Source organism: Trachymyrmex cornetzi, unplaced genomic scaffold, assembly GCF_001594075.2.
Source record: "Trachymyrmex cornetzi isolate Tcor2-1 unplaced genomic scaffold, Tcor1.1 scaffold147, whole genome shotgun sequence".
NCBI classification, from domain to species: Eukaryota; Metazoa; Arthropoda; class Insecta; order Hymenoptera; family Formicidae; genus Trachymyrmex; species Trachymyrmex cornetzi.
In genome coordinates, this window is record NW_017296059.1 from 52,041 (window position 1) to 71,953 (window position 19,913).

At 31.4% G+C, this 19,913-nt stretch overlaps 1 protein-coding gene across 1 annotated transcript in view; it reads right to left on the bottom strand.

Annotated features, from left to right (window-relative positions):
- Positions 1–3,994: 3,994 nt before the first annotated feature.
- The window catches only part of fw (CUB and Sushi multiple domains furrowed), a 36,072-nt gene continuing 20,153 nt past the window's right edge, over positions 3,995–19,913 (bottom strand). The window contains exons 3-22 of the mRNA XM_018502494.1: positions 18,976–19,034; positions 17,419–17,628; positions 16,549–16,644; positions 16,137–16,259; positions 15,767–15,930; positions 14,685–14,811; positions 13,469–13,618; positions 13,125–13,301; positions 12,585–12,764; positions 11,994–12,112; positions 10,351–10,585; positions 9,834–10,007; positions 9,040–9,219; positions 8,667–8,912; positions 8,185–8,364; positions 7,814–7,987; positions 6,745–6,924; positions 6,348–6,456; positions 6,100–6,282; positions 3,995–4,518 (exon numbers count right to left, since the gene is read on the bottom strand). Of these exons, the coding sequence (XP_018357996.1) occupies positions 4,413–4,518; positions 6,100–6,282; positions 6,348–6,456; positions 6,745–6,924; positions 7,814–7,987; positions 8,185–8,364; positions 8,667–8,912; positions 9,040–9,219; positions 9,834–10,007; positions 10,351–10,585; positions 11,994–12,112; positions 12,585–12,764; positions 13,125–13,301; positions 13,469–13,618; positions 14,685–14,811; positions 15,767–15,930; positions 16,137–16,259; positions 16,549–16,644; positions 17,419–17,628; positions 18,976–19,034 (3,172 nt within the window). The 3' untranslated portion in view covers positions 3,995–4,412. The remainder of the gene's footprint in view (positions 4,519–6,099; positions 6,283–6,347; positions 6,457–6,744; positions 6,925–7,813; positions 7,988–8,184; positions 8,365–8,666; positions 8,913–9,039; positions 9,220–9,833; positions 10,008–10,350; positions 10,586–11,993; positions 12,113–12,584; positions 12,765–13,124; positions 13,302–13,468; positions 13,619–14,684; positions 14,812–15,766; positions 15,931–16,136; positions 16,260–16,548; positions 16,645–17,418; positions 17,629–18,975; positions 19,035–19,913) is intronic.

Genomic DNA, 19,913 nt, shown 5'->3' on the forward strand with positions numbered 1-19,913 from the left:
GAACTGTGTGCAAAAAGTTCAGCTAAAAACAATAGGCTTTTATATTTACATTGAAATATTTCATGTTGTTAAAACATTGTGGCAAACAGCAAAATGATAATCATGCCGTAATTACTAAAAATAATATAATTTATATAGACTGTTGGAAAAAATATTTGCGATATTTATATAGCCAATAGCTCACGTATAAATGTGGTATATAATTAACTTAATTAGAATTTTTTTAGGCATGGTCCATGAGTTATTACAGCCCTGTATCGAGAATCGCTACCATACATGGGTCATTTAAATGCATCTTGTACCGACTCGCAACCATATAAGGCCATGAGCGAGACTAATACAAATGTCGTTCTGTAATTTTATCTTTTGATATCAGAAAAAATCTTGATGAAAATCTTGATGAAAATAATTTTAATAGAAGATGCAAAGATATTTTTAAAAATTACAAGAACGAAGGAGTCTTAATATAATAAAACAACAATTAGAGAATAAAGGACACATAAGAGTCAAATCATTTCCCGAATCTATTTTATATTTTTAGTTATTTTAAATAAGTCAGTTTTTTACCGATTCCTACGATTTTATATTTTAAATAAGTTTCTGAAACTCATTTTATATTTTTTATTTTAAATAAGTCATAACAGTTATTTTATCGAGCCATGATTGATATTACACGTAAGTTTAAAGAATTTTTAAAACACAGAATAATTTACAGCAGTGTCATAAATTAATTTTTTAACTAAAAAATTAAATAATTATTAACAAGTTATTTAATACTTTTAGCGAAAGCTGCATTTAGCGCAAATTGTTCCGCGATATTAATAAAATTTGCCTGTACCTTTATATAAAGGATGTATAGAATATTATCAACCTTTATTATTTATGAATTATTTAAAAGAATAATAAAAATTGAGACATAATGTTGGAATATCAAAAATACTCCATGCACGCAAACACAAGTGCTGATTACGTTTACAAGAACCTCGACAAGAACCGCGCAAATATTATAATATAGGATTTAAAAAGGGCTAGAGATGCCAAAGCAAATCGCGAAATGTACGCAATACCCGTTTGTCAAAATGCGAAAAACGAAAAGTGAGGGGAAGGATCGCGCGGTGAAAAGCGAGAGGGAGCGTTCAGCGTGCCGATGGTTGACTACGTCATCACTTCGGAATTCGCTCGGCGACCGCACAGGGAGACGGACGTGTGGTCACGGTCGCTCCGGGGGTCGCGCATTAATCTACGAAAATTTGATATTTACGAACGCGAATTGATGATTAATTACGTAAGGATGCCCAAATAGTAATGTTGCTCAAAACTAAGGTGTGTACTAAGAGTTAATTATATCTCAATCTTTATTACTCTCTTTGATGATTTACATTCAAAGATTAATAATAAGTTATACATTTTTTAAATAAAGATAAATGCAAACATTTTTTAAATTATAAACCAATTTGCACTAAATATAATAATGGGTATATTAATAGAATTCGTATTATACATTTACAGTACAGATATATAAATTAGAGATATCCAAGAGCGGTATTTATAGTCCGTTTTTATTTCAAGACTGTCTCAAGTAATGTCTCAAGATGCTAATACGGGCCTCTGATTTGTGACTTCTTAAAATTGTACTTAAGATGGTCTTGAATATGTATAAGATCTGACTATGAATACCGGCCTAAAATATAGATGAGTTGTGTGCGTAACGAATTCAAGAAATAAAACATGAATCGTATAATAAAGCATCGTGTAATATTCATCGAAGAATATTAAAACGTAACGAGTCAATTATTTTCCTGATTTTGTAATATGCGTTAACGTTAATATTTCGACAGTTAGATTATCGGCGCGCAACCTTGGAGTGGGGATGGCACGGGGTGGCACGCCCGCACGGAGCGGCGCGTCATGTTTACGCGTAGCGTGTAGTTACTGTGTTAAGTCATTCCCTTACCAAAGCTCGTACAGGCAGGTAGCCGTGTCGCGTGCCGCTCTTCTTTACATTTCCTTTTGAAACATAATCGCGAAAAATACTAAATATAATACGAAACTTTATGAATAATTAATCATACTAGCAATCGTATTATGTGAATATTCATAAAATACAACTTTCGTATTATATCTAGCATTTTTCGCGATTATACGTTTCAAAAAGAAATGTGAAGAAAAGCGGCACGCGACACGGCTACTTGTGTCTGTACGAATGGTATCACACGAGTCATACAAAAGCAATGTTAATATGAATATTCTCACGCAAATAACGCAATTTCTGCTTTCATAATTAATATAGTTTAATAATTTAATCAATTTTTTGTTTTTGTGCACCTTCGGTTATACGATCCGTTTAAAAATTTACCGTAATATTGGAACTATTTATCAGTAATAAAAGAAACATTTCTCTTTTTTATTAATCTCTATCCTATTTCATTGATTCTAATCATATCTTACAAACATCATCTATGTATAAATAAAAGATTCAGCCTTTTTATCTGCTCTGACTTTATTTCGCAATGATAACGAATGGTAGACGTGTGTTTGATATTTGTTTCTAAAAGTTAACCCATTGCATAGTAATTGCATTGTAATATAGATAATAGCTATATATTACATTTTTCAGATTACCTTCCCTCTCACGGGTACGACCTTGACGTGGTGGGAGGGCTCAGTACTCTGAGAATATTTACACAAAAAGAACGGTTTTTCTCAAGTATCTAAAAATTTTCGGATATATTTGAATGTATATCTAGATAAATTTTTAGATATTGAGTAAAACGGTCCTCTTCGCGTAAAAATTCAACGGGGAAGCTAACGTACCTTCGTCGCCGATCTACTTGAAAATGAACGAACCGCAGTCGGTTCGTCGCGTCGCGCGTTTCGGGAGTGCCGTTCAAGTTATCGGACTCAAGTTATAGTCCGCGCGCGACAGTTTATTATTCGCGAGTGTGTTACGCGAGTGTCCTGTGCGAGATGTTAATTCTGAGAGAAGGAGGAGGTCTGGGAGAGACATCAGGCACCGGTGGAGCAACCTTGCGGTAAATGTTATTTTTTTACTTGTGTAAAATTAACCTTTTTTTACTTGTTTTTAAATTATTTTATTTAACAATGATTCAAAAATGATTATTTTAAATCATTGTTAAATAAAATGATTTAAATAATTATGTATTCTATATAAAATAATTCTATAAAATAATTATATATTCTCTAAAGTAATTATATATATTCTCTAAAATAATTATATATGTATTCTGTAAAAAAAATCTCAGCAAAAATAAATTTGTATAAAATTTTTAAGTGATTTTTAACTTGTTAAAATTAGACAAAAGGAGAGTTATTTAAAAATTACTTTGAAATTTTATACAAAAAAAATTACTTTACAATTTTATACAAATTTATTTTTGCTACAATCTTCTTTAGAGAGAATATATATAATTATTTGAGAAAATATACATATATAATTATTTTAGAGAATATATAATTGTTTTGTATCTAATTAAACAATGGGTACAAAATTCGATGCTTACAAAAATTGTATTTTCAAAATTGCGTGATTATTTTTCAGCAAACTGCATGCGTTCATATAGCAATTATTTTTTTAAGTAATGATTATTTCTTTACTCTGTTTTAATTTGAATTTTAACTTATTTATTACAGAATCGTAGCGACGCGACGTTGCAGATGTAACTCCACTGTTGCGCATCGGGTCGGTGAGTGATAAATCAACATTTTTATTGAGGTAACGGATGTATGATAATTTTATTAGTATATTATGTACATACCTGAATACATGTACGCATGAATTTATTAACAATATACGGACACATATACGTATAGCATTGCATATATGTACAGCATACATCCGTTTCCTTAAAATGAACATTTTTAAACTGATTGATATCGTGTTGTTATTCGGATAAATTTAGTTATGTATGATTCTCTGGCAAATCTTATAGATCCGAATTTCTAAAGATTAGCGTTAAAAAAATAGAGAAATTTTAGAAAACTTAACTTGAAGGGAAATTAAGCGAGATAATGTGACAAAGTGTGAACTTATAACAAGAGCATTGATTTCTTTATTCGCACAATTGTAAACTTACGCTACAACATGTTACTTAGAGCCTACGTATAATAAACCTAAATGATTGATACACCGTATATACAGAATCATACAAAACAGTTGATCCTCAGAGAAAAAAATCTCGTTGGTGTGTAATCCTTCCCACACATTTCTCTTCTCTTTTTCATGAATTATTTACATGAATTATTGCGCCTTTAGCAGGCAGTTATATAAATAATAAATTCTTCGGTGTTTTCTGTACACGTCTCGAGAGGCGGAAGTGCGCCAAAGATCGGCAGTTTTCTGCATGCGATTCTCGGCATCAAGAAAGATAAAGCCGTGGTGATGGAATTACGAGCTATCGCACAGATACTCCGTTGATAGTGATTCCGTTTCTGTTGGAAACTGGTTCAGCCTCATAATGTCCGGATCTGCCGTACATTCTTCTTGAATGGCCGCCGTATCTGTTGCGAATACATATCAATTTATATAACACGATATCAATTTTATTTATCTCTTATTTTATTTATTTAATGGTATTTAATAATTAAAAATAACCTTCGCGCACAGAAAGAAATGTTACGGCTGCCATAATCGGAAGTAATGATAATTTTTGCCCATCAATACATCTGGTTGTGATAACTGTAAGATAGACGTATTCTTCTTTACAACCATAACCATTAAAATATGCCAATTTTATAGTTATCACAATCATATTACAGTTCTTGTAAGCAAAAAATGTATTGATGGGCGACTTTTGGTCGTGGCAAGCATAGCTATTTTTTTCTGTGTATATACAGTATACCTTAATAAATTATACACCTTAATAAATTTTCGATTCGCTGTCTATAGTATATTTTAAAATAGCTTTGAGTAATTATCTCTTATGGACCGAGTTACTCTTTTATTTCATAATTAGCTTGCTGAATTTTTATGAAATTTGGCCTGTAGGATAATTTGATAAAACTATTCGAATTGAGGTAAAAATTCAAAAATTCAAAATAGTAGATTCATTATGACGAATGGAATTTCGAAAAAGTAATTTGATTATCATAAAACTCGGTTTTAGGAAGTTTTTTATTCCGAAGTAACATCAAGTCTCCAATTTTGCTTTGAAGCTCTTCAATACTATGTAAATAGTTAGTAGGTATTGATTTCCAAACTCTGACTTTTTCAAACTCTGATTTTGAACATTGTGACATTAGAGCCTTCTTCATGGAGATTACTGTCTTTTTAAAATTCGATATTTTTAGGCTATATTCAAACTCAGAAATTCTAAGAATCTTCTAAAACCAAGTTGCATAATCAGATTATTTTTTTGTAATTTAAATTTTAGAACTCTGAAACCAGAATCGAATTCAGTGCCCTCTTTAGAAAGAAGAGTCTTCATTAAGTTACTTTATTAAAAAGCTCCGATCCTCAAAAGATTAAAATTAGTTGATTTCATGAGATTGTTATTTAACATGACAGATTCGAACATGAATGGGATAATTGCATTTTACACTGTAAAAAAATTACATGTAAAATTACAACAATATAATGGATAATTTTAGGATCCATTATTAAAGATGTATCTTTATAAATACGTAAAGTCACAACTTACAAATAATATTATTTTTTTTATAGTAATTAAACAATTGGCGAAAATAAATTTACAATGAAAGTTAAATTTATAGAAATCTTTACATTTTAATTCACCAACGAATTTCATAAAATTTTTTTTAAGTTATTTTGTTGATATATATATATAAATATAAATATTATGGTATACTACCATTATGTTATATGATATTACAAAAATTTATACATTTACATAGAAATTATAAAATATACTATTATTATTGTGTAATTTTCTTCAAAACATAAGAATTTATTTATTACACAATTAGAAATAAAAGTATTAATTTTTATTAAAAAAGCATAATTTTATATATTTCCACATATTACTTTTACACCTATTCTTCATGTAATTTTACATACTTTTCTACAATGTATGAATCGAATTGGTGCGTCTCTTTAAATTGTTTTGCACAGTTGTGATTTACCTGTACGCGTTGCCACCTAGACTATACGGATTATCATAGAGACCATCCTCGGGGACGTTCTCGTACATAGTATTATGTGTGCCGTCATTCAATGTCGCATAAGACATGACAGCGGCGTTTTGATCCTCCTTTCGTTCCGCGGCTTGAACATTTTCGGTGTTTTTGACTGGCGTAGCTTTTCGTCTACGAATATAATTTATAAATGTTTTGAACAAAATGTACATATTATCTCGAAAAACAATACTCACAGCCTAAGATAAATTAATCCGAGGATAATTAATATAAAGATAATGACACCAGCTCCGATGCCAACGCTCGTGCCTACACCTTGAGGTTCTGCTACCTCATTCGTGGCTACTGCAATACAAACAACAATCATATAACTGATTCAAATTTTTCATCATACTTATTTCCTCGACGGGTAAAATAAATAATTCGTAACATTAATGACATTAAGTTTATTTTGAATAATCTACTGTCAATGGATCTTTGATGAAATATTTTTTTAATATTTAGTTTTTAAAAAACTTTGGAAATTAGCCGATAAAGTTTGAAGATTTTTCGTAGTATAAAAATATCATATCTCAAAAGCGGTATTATTTAGATACATATTTCAAAGATATGATATCGGTATCTTTTATTTACATTCGCATTTTGGTTCCTCGCTGCTCCAATATCCCGTGTCTAAACATTTTCTTAGAAATATGCCAATCCTTTCGTACTGCGGTAGGCAATGGTACTCTGCGGCTCCTCCGTAAGTCGTCGATCCATTCACTACTATCACTCTACCGTTCTCTATCGGTCCCGGATGCTTACAATCAACCGCTAAAAAGATATTGCGAATAAATTTTAAATTCTTCTAGTAGTTCACCATATAATACTTTAGTTATATATTTATTAATTTATTATATATTATATGTATATAAAATTATTTATACTGAGTGATAAAATTTAATGTCTTCAAAATTTATTCACAAAATATTTTTTATTCTTTCAGATAACGAAATTATATTCAAACGAGAATTTTGATTATGATGAAGATTATATTAATATTTTTTACTAAAAATATTTGTTATTAAATTTTAATAAATACGCTGCCTGAAATTGCAACACCAAAAAATAGATATCCGATTAGAACGAAACTCTATTACCATTCATGGAACAATATAAATAAATGATTAAAATTTCAAAGATTTATGTTTAGTATAAACTTTTAAATCTTTGTGAATGGGCAGTTCTGTTTGAGGTCACCCCCTTTTATTTAGTAAACTACTTTGATTTTCATGAAACTTGGTCTATGGGATAATTTGATAATGCTTTGTTCGAATCTGAGATTAAAAATGAAAATTTAAAATAATAGATCCAATATGGGGAGGAGGGGTAGGGGACAGAACTTATAAAAATAATTTGATTATCGTAAAACTTGATTTTAGGAAATTCGTAATTGCAAAGTAATATCAAATTTTCAGTTTTTATTTATAAAATATTAGATTATTGAATATCGTAAAATTTAATATTTTTCAACAAATTGTGCAATAAATCTTTTAAAATCTTAATCATTTATTCACATCGGTCCCCCTAACATATTTATAGATTTTTATGTTAAAATAATATTTTCTTCTTGATGTTGTAATTTATTTCTGGCAGTACACACTATAGCTTTATATACATATGTATATTGAAAATAAAAATAATTAATTGAGAAATTCCATACAAAAACAAGCAGGCGTTGTCCCACTCCAAGATCCACTTTGCAAACAGATTCTAGTTTCGTTTCCCTCCATATAGAACCCACGTGGACAATTATAATGTGCTACACCACCCACACTATGAGTCGACACTTGCGTCGATAGCACGCCAATTTTCTCCGGATCTCTGCACCGTATTTCTGTAAACATTCGTTGTAATTAATCTTTATACGATTTAACGACTAATTACCATCTCTTAATTCCGCTAAGCGAATATATTTTCAAATAAAATCATTAATATAAGATCGAAGTTAATTTAAAATCGAAACATAATAAGATTTCGTTATTTATCTTTCACAATCTTTTTTTGGAGAAATAAGTATTTTCGACCGATTACCTTTACAAACGGGGGTATCGCTGCTCCAGGTGCCATTTTCAAGACATAATCTTCTAGCAAATCCATCTAACTCAAAATTGCCATCGCACTCATAAAGTGCAGCTGCTCCATAATACGTTGCATTCGACGTCAATGTATAACGTCCATGTTGAATGTGTTCGGGTTTACCACAATCGACATCTGTCGAAACGAACGCTTGTATTATACATTTATTTGCATGTAAATATCGTGGACTGATTCTTCGATTGCGAGATTGTGACAAATATTGTATATTTTATAATATTTCACAGTATATTACCGTTTTAAACAAATGTTTATTAGTTATTTGATTATAAAGAATAAAAACGAGTTTCTGTAAGTCGTCAACAATTATTATTTATTCATTATTGTATCTATATAATTTAATATACACTCTGTATAAACAGCTGATTCGGTAAAATGGACTTTTCGGTGAATAAAATAGGATATTTAGAGATACTTACAGACGCATTGTGGTACTTCGCCACTCCACTTTCCATTCTCCTCACATGTAGACAAAGGTTCTCCGACTACCTTATATCCTCTTTCGCATCTATACTTCGCCAGGGCCCCAATCTTGTACGAAGTCGCGCCCGTGTTCGAATTCTCCGCGGTTCCCGTGCGAACCAATGTCCTTCCGTACATTCGATCATTTCCAGTAACCGAGAGAATTCCATGTTCGGCCAATACGGGCTCCGGACAACGAATTTCTAAGATAAGAAATATAATACAAATGCACATACAAACGTCGGGCCAAATTTTTATGATGATTGATATTCTTCTCGGTCACTTAATTCCAAATTCTACTCTATTTAGTCTAATTGTAAGTGTAATTACCTTCGCATTTCGGAGTAGCGTCACTCCATTGACCATTATCGAGGCAGTACCTCCTTGAGATTCCATTCAGTCTGTAATTCCTCGTACAACTATACGTGATTTCGCTGCCAAGATGAGTCGTATCGTTCGCGTAGTCCACTGCACCATTTAAAATTGGAAGAACCTTGCCACAGTTGACATCTATACGATAATGATTTCATTCAATAATTTTAGAAAAGTATTATCACAAATTAAATTGTCAAGGAAATATATAAGATATCTAGTAACGATAGAGAACTTTTCGACTCAGTTTAGTCCGCTCTACTCGCCCTACGAGCATTATCCAGAGAATTACCTGTATATTAAGTATACTAGTATATATTCTCATATAGAAGTTATTAAACACGTCTGTATTCGGGATAAATATTGCTTATTCTACAAGGCATAAAATTCAAATTGACTTTTATTAGCATTTGAAATATTCTGTTTTAATTTTTGATAAAAGTGCTAATTTCAGTTCATCAGAATTATATGATATACCTAAAAAAAATGTTAAATGTCAAATAGTTTTTAATTTCTAAGTGTAGTAATGAAATGAAATAGCTAATATCGTTTGAAATCTGATCGAATTGTAATATTCTTCTATTTGCTTATGATAATAAGCTACTCCGAAGGAGATCTCGTTTAGGGCGAAGGCTATCAATAGTAAAGACACATACACATACACTTGTTTCAAGTTACTCCTTCCATAATTCAACAAGATTATGTCATGCGAGCAGTTTCGATGGAAAAGAGATATGAGAAAAATGACTCACACTCGCAGATCGGTACTTCTCCCGTCCATTCGCCGTCTTTGCCACACGAATGTCTCGCTTCTCCGTGAAGCAAATAGCCCACGTCGCAGTGATATTCGATAACGCTGTGAACGTTTAGATCGTATCCTACTACGTATCCTCCGGTGGGCACTTCTGGTTCTTCACATGTTATTACTGCAAAAAAAGATATTCATCTTCCTAAAATTGTACTGAATAAACAAAGGCAACAGGTTTTTTTTGTATTTTTTACTAAAATTGTATCTTTTTGTAAAATTATTTTTGTCGTTATAAAATAAATTCATTTTTGTTTAAATAAGCTAATTGCTACGTAAAATTATAAATAAATATTAAGACAAACATATATATTCTCCGCGTGAAAGAAAAGTTATTCCTGTTTGTAAATTGATCGTAGCGTTAATTTTTACGAAAACAGTTGAATTATTTTTTTGCATAGGAAGGAGTTCAGTCTCTTCGGCAAATTAGTTTTTAGGTAACATGTTTAGTAAATGATTCTTACGCTCGCATGATGGTGTATCGTGGCTCCATTTGCCCTCTTTGGTGCACTCTTGCTTTCCTTCGCCCACTAGCCAATAATCCTGTTGACACGTGTATACAGCTAAGCTGCTTACCGTGGTCGTGCTGTTAATTAGAACAACGGTCCCAAACTCGATTTGGGCCGGAGCCCCGCAGTCAACAAATCGACATTGCGGCGCTTTGCCAGACCATTCGCCACCGACATTGCACGTGAGGACCTTTATTATCAATCCAAGGGTTGTAATTATAAATTAACAAAATATTAAATACATTATATATATTATAACTTATTTAATTTAATATATATTATACATAGAAAAGAATTGCCAAATGCGTATTACTTAAGTAATTTTTTATTATATTTTCCATGGTATTGATTTGTACGCAAGTAAACATTGGAAATTGTAGCTTGATGTTTCAGGTACTTATTATACATGTTTAGCTTTTTACTGATAAGAATTTAATTTGTTATAAATCTTTTTGAAATATGCTGCAAAAGGTACAATTTAGACAACCAATTATTAAAATCGTACCAACCTGTAGGTTTTCTAAATCGAATTTTCTTTGAAAGTATCAAATTTACGAATGAAAATAATTAAAAATATATCAGATTGATAAAAATCATTAACTAATATGAATAATAATTAACTAATTTTAATTTTATTAATTTATCTAAAACAAGATCAAGTATTTAATAATTGATAAAGAATAATCATAAAAACGTAAGAACATAAAATTGTCTTTAATTAATTTTCTGGCTTTAATAAATTTTGTATTCATATAAATTATTAAATTTATTGTTGTCAATTATCAATCTTGTCTTTTGGAAGTACGATTCAGGAAACTTGAAAGATTTTATAAAAATATCAATTTATTCTTTATAATAATTGCAAATATGCATGTACAATGAATGTAAAACATTCTTTAATGAATTTTAATGAAAATATACAAATTCAGAATAAAACTGCATAATTACATTATTATTAGCTATATTAATCTAATAGTTAAACTGATCAAAAATTAACATTATATGTACCTGATTTTTTTGAAGTATTAGCACGCACAAGCTAAGATGTAACCTGTTAAAATTTTAAAAATTAAATAAATATATAAAGAAAAACTCAAAAATTAAAAAAAATTTTTCGAAAAAGACCAAAGAGACTACAAGCCAAACTGATTGTTTAATTAGTTAGTATACAAAAACAAAGAAACATTATACGAACATCAATAACAAAGATTTTAATCTCTATTGGGTCATTCTTAATGTTCAAAATTATGTGCATTTGATTAATTTTGACTCATTCCCGTTTTGACGACTATTCAAACTATTTTGCGACGGACCGTTCCACCAGCAGATGTAAACAATTGGTTCTACATTAATTAATCGCATCGCAGCGTCGCAAATGTGTCACAAGCGTTGTGGTCCAATCAATGTCAAGCTTGTTCTGATTGGATCGTAATGCTTATTTTAACATAAAAAGTTGTTGCTTATATTAAGTAATGATATAAAATATCGTTGAGATATGATTTAGGCAACCGCGGTACGCATTCAGCAATTCTTTCCTAAGAAAAAAAGTTTTGCAATAACATTATGACAACTATAAATTAATGATTATAAGAACTCACATTATCTCCAAATAAAATAAATCCATTTTGACAAGAGTAAGTGGCAGTGGAACCCGCTCTTTTTCCATTAGTTGTCACGATGCTACCGTTTACTTCCGGTGGCTCGGGACACCAATCGACTGTAATTACCCATGTGACATTAGAAACGCGATTCTTCACTTAACCTAAGCACGTTAACATGAAATTTTCTTCTAATTATAACTTATAACTTATAATTGCGTGATTTTATACATATAGGTCCGTATTCAGAACACGCTTTTATCGATATTATAGATATACGCTTTTTTGCCATAAACTTTAAACAATTATCTAGATATCAGACAAAAATAAATGACAAATATTTGATTATACTATTTATAATTATTAAGTAGGATTTCTCTCTTTCTTTCTTCCTCTCTTATTTTATGATAAAATTTACTTATATAAATATCACATATATATTTTTATGAATAACTTATTTTAAAATGTTTATACTTGAATACGTTTAAAGAAATATTTTAATAGTTAAATGTATCTAATATCTCTTTCAAAAAATTATATACGGAGGACATTGAAAATAAATAATCAAATGTGTGTAAATTATATACTTACACAGGCATTGGGGTTCGTGGCCGCTCCAAATACCGCCGTCGCCACATCTTCTTCTCGTATCACCTTTCAGTGTGTAATTTTCTTTACACTTGTAATCCGCGAAAGCACCGTACGTGGTTCTATTGTCCAGTAACGTGATAACGCCGTTTTCTAAATTCGGCAACGCGCCACAGTCGACGACTGCGAAAATATTCAAAAAATGACTGAGGTCACGCATGACGTACGTAGTTTACGTGATTTGTACACAATATAATATACTTGATACTATTAAATACTACATCTTGAGAAATTGCATGAAATTATCGTAGAATCAAGCGATACTTATACAAAATATAGATCCAAGATAAAGCCATTATATTCAACGCTAATTGCGTATGAGGTTTAATCCTCAGACAGTGATCAACAAAAGAAAGTTTAAAAGAATTAATTAATAGAGTATAAATATACAGTACACATACATTTTTGCGTGATAAAAACGGCACCGGATAAGAAATCGAATAAATATGGTGGACTTCTTTGAAGCGTTATTGAGTTACTCACACTTGCACGTGGGCACGTCGCCGCTCCAAGAACCACTTGGTTCGCACATTCTATTCTTCGATCCAATTAGCATATATCCATCCGGGCAAACATAGTCTATCGTGGAGCCTATTGTTCTCTTGGATCCTACAATTACGGTATTTTCTGATTTTTCGGGACTGCCGCAGGTTGGTGGCCCTGTGAATGGACGAAGCATATTTTTTTATGAGACTACATTTTTATGAGACGTTTTCGTGTTTTTCCCTTTTTTTTTAATTCGCAGTCGAAACGGTGAATTTTCTGCCGAGAATACCCGAACCGGATTTTTCTCTTGTTCATAAACAAAATTCCTCGACATCACTTACTGCTCTGACAGATCCAGTGAAGATAATCGAGGTTGCAGCCGACGTCATTCCAAAGCCATCCACGACCTCCATCGAGCACAACGCAGTTTTGTTCTCCGTTATAGTTGTTCGGTTGGTCCTTGCCCCAAGATGGCTTTTGCACGATCTCGCCTGTAATAGAGTTGATCCACTTTATTTCGATATTAAACCAGTACACATTAATTCAGTATAAATATGACACTTGGATCTTTTGTTATCATTTTTGTGTTATATTTTGTGAGGAAATAGAAAATTAGGATAGGGCGAGATTTTTTCGTCCATGTTCAATAACACATTAATAATATATTAATACATAGTTCAATAATACATCAGTTATGTTTGTAATTTAATTGAGTATGTGAGACATTTTTCTACAAATTTTCGTATCACTTTAAAGTTTAAATTGAATAGTTCTAATTTGTATACGTATATGCATTTTCATATCGTTATCTGTAATGCAATGATAAATTATGTACTTATATTTATGTAAGTTATATACATTCTTGCATCGTATTATAAATAACGATACATAAGAATATATACATATAATTTACATATATAATTAATTATTAATTAACATGTACTACACAGAAGATGTAATTTCCTGTCGAATTGGATATGATTATTAGACATTGGATTCTTATGCAATTTCATATTTTTTTGAAAAGCAGATTGGAAAGTAATATCAAAATAGAAATTTATTAAAAAAGCATTCTAAAAATGCATATTTACTTGTACATATCGTGCATATTTACATATTTGTGCAAATTTGCATATTTTGTGCATGTGTGCAAAAAATATCTGTATAAAAATCCAATGTTTAATGATTATACAAATTTTCACGTACTATTTATCATGAAAAATGCTCCGATTGCATAATTTCGTAATGATTCCACTCAATTCTACTTACGATACGATTTGTTCAATTGACGGTTACATGATACTCGATTGGCTCATCAATACGGAACGAGACCGTCGTTTTATCGAACGCGAAACCCGAATACGAATTTACAAAATTGCCCTCCCGAAATAACGATGTCGTGTAGTCGTTTTGTAATTGTCGGGTAATTGTCGGACAATGAATCGACAATCGAGTTATCGAATCTCACCCCAGGTTACCTAACTCCGCCCTCCCGGCCTGATTCCCACGGATAATCGTTGACGATGGGAATAACTCGCCGAAATTTCAACTACTTACCGTCCACCCATCGCCATGTTCGTGCCGTAATCTGCGGTTCCTTCTGGGCCCCGATCCAGACTAACTGGGTCTTTAACTTATCCTTCCGTTTTTCTAGGTTATTCAGAATGAATACAGATGATATTCCCTGCGATATAAATATCTTTGACTAAAATTGCTATCATTTTTAAGAACATTAGTGATTTTTTTTTATTTTTAACATAAATATGTAGCACTCTATTTTCTACTTTTAATAGCAGGATGTTTTATAGGCTGTTTTATTTGCAAATTGTTTTATATTGTTAATGTACATACTTATAAACAATAAGAATCTTATTGGACCGTACATGTGAAAACACAATAACTAATAGGAAATAAAGGCCCATAACGGTCGAAGCAAAATCTTTAATGTTTAAATCATTCCATATGAACTTGTACGTACTATACATACATATATACTATATATATATTGTATTTGTAGTTATTTGAACTGAGTGCCGAATTAATTTTTTCGGAAGAAATGCAGCTAAACGACTGTAGTAATAATTGATGCTCAATATGCATCTATTAAAGAGATTTTAATATGGTATTCCATATTCCATGTGGGCGTTCTAAAGCTTTAGACCACCAAGGCTTAGGACGCTCGTACGAAAATAGAGATCCGGGGTAGACTCCTGGCCAAGATAATATTTTTCGCAATAAATAAATTAAAATGACAGATTTTCTGTGTGTGCATATTAAGACTTTTTTAATAGATACCTATATATTGAGCATCAAATTTAATTGTGGTATTACTACAGTAGTTTAACTGCATTTCTAAGTCCGAAAAAATTAATTTGACACACAGTTCAAATGATTACAAATAGAGTACATATATAGATATATATGTTATACATATTATTAATTACATATTATTAATATATAATATAGACAAGTTGTCATGGAATTATTTAAGTATTAAAGATCTTGCTTTGATCGTTATGAGCCTTTATTTCTTATAAATATTTATTTAAGAATTGTAAAATTTATTAGTATAGAATAGAATCTATACAAGAATAATCTTGTAAAGAGACAGATAAATTAGAAAAATGAATTATAAAAACCTTGAAACCGTGAACGAGATCGCCACCACGACCTTTGCAGTAATTTCTTGCTTCTTCGAAGGAACCACCTTTCTTCACCATGAATTCGTAACACGTAGAATTGAAGGCAGTTAAATCAGCGTCGGCAGGTGTGTTAGCATGCGCACATCTATCTATTGAGAATTCTGTGAACATTTGTTGAATATTTTTCATGGAAAACGTTTCTCGACCGTTTTGATAAATGTGTACTTCTATGGTGATTTTTCGACTTTTTAAATTCTTAATTGTGTTTATTAATCCTTAATTAATAAATGCAAATCATTCGTGAGCGTATACTACTTATTAGAAGAAAACTTTTTGAATTCGAACTTTATGAAAATTCTGAGCTTACCGTCAGTAGCGAAGACTTCCACTTCGCAGAGGCTCAAGCTACCCTCAACACCGACCAGTTGCAAAAAGACATACTGTCCCACGAGTGCTCTGGCACATATGAAGGTCTTCGTGATACCCTCCTCTGCGAGTTCGATTTATCAATATGTCTTAATTAATTTGCTTCCGTTGTTCAGGGATTTATTAGAACTTAATTTGTCAACAAAATTTAATTATATTATAGACTATAACTTAAAATAAATAGCAGATTGTCTTTGTGTTCATAAAATAATTTTACCAATTATATATTTTTTCAATATTTTATATAAACTGTAAAATTTTTCTAGTATATGAGGAAAAGGTACAGTAATAAAAATTGGAAATATTCTGAACATTCTTTTGTTAATGGTTTGTAATTCTTTCAAAGTACTTACCAATAGTACCGGGAAACCAAGCGCACAGAGGATTGCGCTGCAATTCAGCGCTGCTGTTGCCCACTCTTATCTCAATATCCTGAAGAGGCTGATGACCTGCCGAGCAATCGATAAGTCATTTCTCCAGCTAATCCCACAGACAGCACAGAATATTTATGATAAATATTTATTACTATTTATTTTTTGAAATATCGTTTAAATATTTTATACATATAAAGCTTTATTCGAAATATTATATTATTAAAATATAGATTAAATATTTTATATAATGTTTATAATAAATTTAAATAAATATTTCTAGTAAATATTTTTTATTCGTAATCTCTTATTAAGCATTTTTATAGCATTTACTACATTTACAATAAATATTTCATAATATTTATAATAAATAATTATGATCTGTGCAATATCTATAAGACCACAAAAATATTTACAAAATGTTCAAAATAAATCTTATAAATATTTACAAATATTTTATAAATATTGTGTGCTGCCTGGGGCTGTACTTATAGACTTGAACCAATTTGTAGTTGCACGATAGAAACTTAAGAGAATCTTTGGGGTATTCAATTATCTTATTTTATTTTTTATTAAATTTTATTTTAAAATTAAGAATTTATTTTTGTAGTTTTGTTTCGGAAAAAAAGCTTTTTTTACAGAATGAGGTATATATTTGAATATAATTTAATTGTTAAGATAATAGAGGATAGGAACGTACGATTAATGTGGTTTTTGAAGGAAATTATGTATCTACCGCCTCTGAAAAATTCTGAATATGCTAATCTCAATTTGGATAAAAATTTACTTATAAAGTTTCTGAGTTAATCGATTAAAATGTAAAATAAATATGATAATACGCGGACAGCTTACCGCAACAGCCTCGCGTCGTCACTCGGACAACCTTGACGGAATATGACTTGAGAAGATCGACCCTCCACCAGGGACTGGGCTCGCTTTGAGTTTCCGTGCATCTTTTTCCATCGTGTTCCGTTCCGAAGTCACCATCATTACCGTGATTCGCGTTTCCACCCCTCACGGTCGTTGACTGGTTCGCCGGTTTGCGGAAACCCACGTTCGTACCTATTGCAGTTTCGCCATTACGGTATCTCTTAATGTCTTAATTCAAACCACAGAATTCCAGTTAGTTTCAATGTTGTTAGTTTTTATGTCTACATGTTGCTTCTCTGACAGTTGGAGAGTTCATGAAACGCCGCTTGTGTAACGTTTATTAATTGCAATTTAGTCACGGTCATTAAACAAGTGGCAAAATGACAATATGCTCGTTAATACCAGGATGCTTTTGACAATAACAGTAATTATCGTGGATGATTAGCTGCCGTCAGATGTAGATTTCGCCACTGTTGTTTCACATTGTATACCGATGTACGTATTTTTTTTCCGATGCATATTTGTTTCTAGAAATAATTTTTGTGGCGATCCACAATAAAAAGCATTATTACGCGGAAATGACGTGGATCGTTCCGCTATCGTTGAACAATAACAATTGTATTTTCTTGCGGTTGTACTTTTTAGATAGAGAAAGTCATGGAAGCCAGAACAAAGTCATTTTTTACGGCAATCGTGCAATTTACAAGAATTGTCACCAACCTGATATTATTTATATTGAATAATTCGAAGAAACTTATAATTAAAATTGTATACATTACTTTTCTAAATGATATCCCGGAACTATATATTATCTCTTGGTCGAGAAATTTTTCGGACAATTTGTCCGAGAAATTTGTCAGTGCAATTATTTTTAACAATTATACAATGCAAATTGATATTTTAATTTTGGTGATTAAACAGCTTTCTAATATATGATAAAATTTTATGAAATTATTTATACACAGTAAAAAATATTTTATATTTGTGTCAAAAAAAGTCCATCTAAAACTTTGTATTAAAATGTTACCGTATCCGAGTGTTAATTTGGTATATAATTGTGTTATTTGAATATTTTGTGTTAAATTATAAATAATAGTAATAACAAAGTAATGTATAAATTATAGTTAATTTTTTCTTATAAGAGAATCAATGACAGTGAGACATTTTGTACAAAGTAAGGGAAAGTAGTTTGATTGGCATTTTAAGGCAGGCAGTATGGTGTCCTCTCTGACGAAAATGCGAATCTCGTTCAACGACCCCTCTCGCGTCCATGTCTGCCAGGCATATCACGAAAATAAATTCCGTTTCGTTCAACGGAGAAAGTCGATTGCCGTCATCGAGACCGATAGAAAACGAATGCGATGATGGGTGAATTATGAAGATGTATATAATTAATATAATTAAAATTAATATTCCGAACGATGGGCATTAAGAATTAACTAATCCCGTTAAAATGTGTGTTGAAACACTATGTCGTTCAGAATATCATTATTCAGCTTCGATTGAAAAGGATCAATTGAAAAGAAAGTGAATACTCACCGCAGAACGGTAGGTCACCCTGCCATTTTCCTCGTGGACTGCACACCAAACTACCAATTCTGAAAGAAAGTAACAGTTATTGGGCTGGAATGAATATCGAGCGTATATATTATCGGAAACAGGAACCGATCCAGGAATATCACTCTCTCTTCAAACGTTACACAACTGATAACAGGTGTAATTCGCTCCATTATCCGTGTTATGCCATAGAAAATTTTTGTCGAGTCTTTGGAGCGAAAAACATTACTTATAACTTTTTGTACACAATTGATGTAATAACGTACTCTACGAGAAGAAGGTGCAAGGATGTTATAAGATAGGAATATTTGCACTCGTTCGAACTTTAAAGAGAAAAGAGAGAAATTCGATAAAAAGTTGGCTTTTGTATCAATCAAAAGAATTATGTAAATATGTTTTGAATTTCCGTAATCCGTAGATTTCTAACAAATCTTTGTGCCCCTCTTCTTTGTGTGCTTTGCGCCTAAGAAAAATTCCGGTAACGTTACAATTACACGTTCATGCGTGTAATTACTCATTCCATATGATCATTTGCCAGATATGCACTAACGTCATGCATCATGGCGTACAATATAATTACACGTTTTATTAGTGAGCCTAACTCCAGTAACTAAATCCGAATTGAACTAGTTAATTTAAATACCTACGTAAGAAATCCTTTTTCGGAGCGGAGAAAGGAATGTAGTCACCGGAATCTTTCTTATTGTAAACCATTGCCTTGAGTTTCGAACTGACGAATGTAGCGATGGGAATCTCTGTGTCCCCTTTCGATCTTTCTTAAATATTACCCCGCGCCAACGTTTGAAAACGGAGAAAGTCAGCGATCTATCGCATTATCGATAATCACCATTCTCGACTAGCAGCGTGTATTTCGCCCATCAAGAACACACCGTAATGCACGCATTAAAATAACGCGTAAC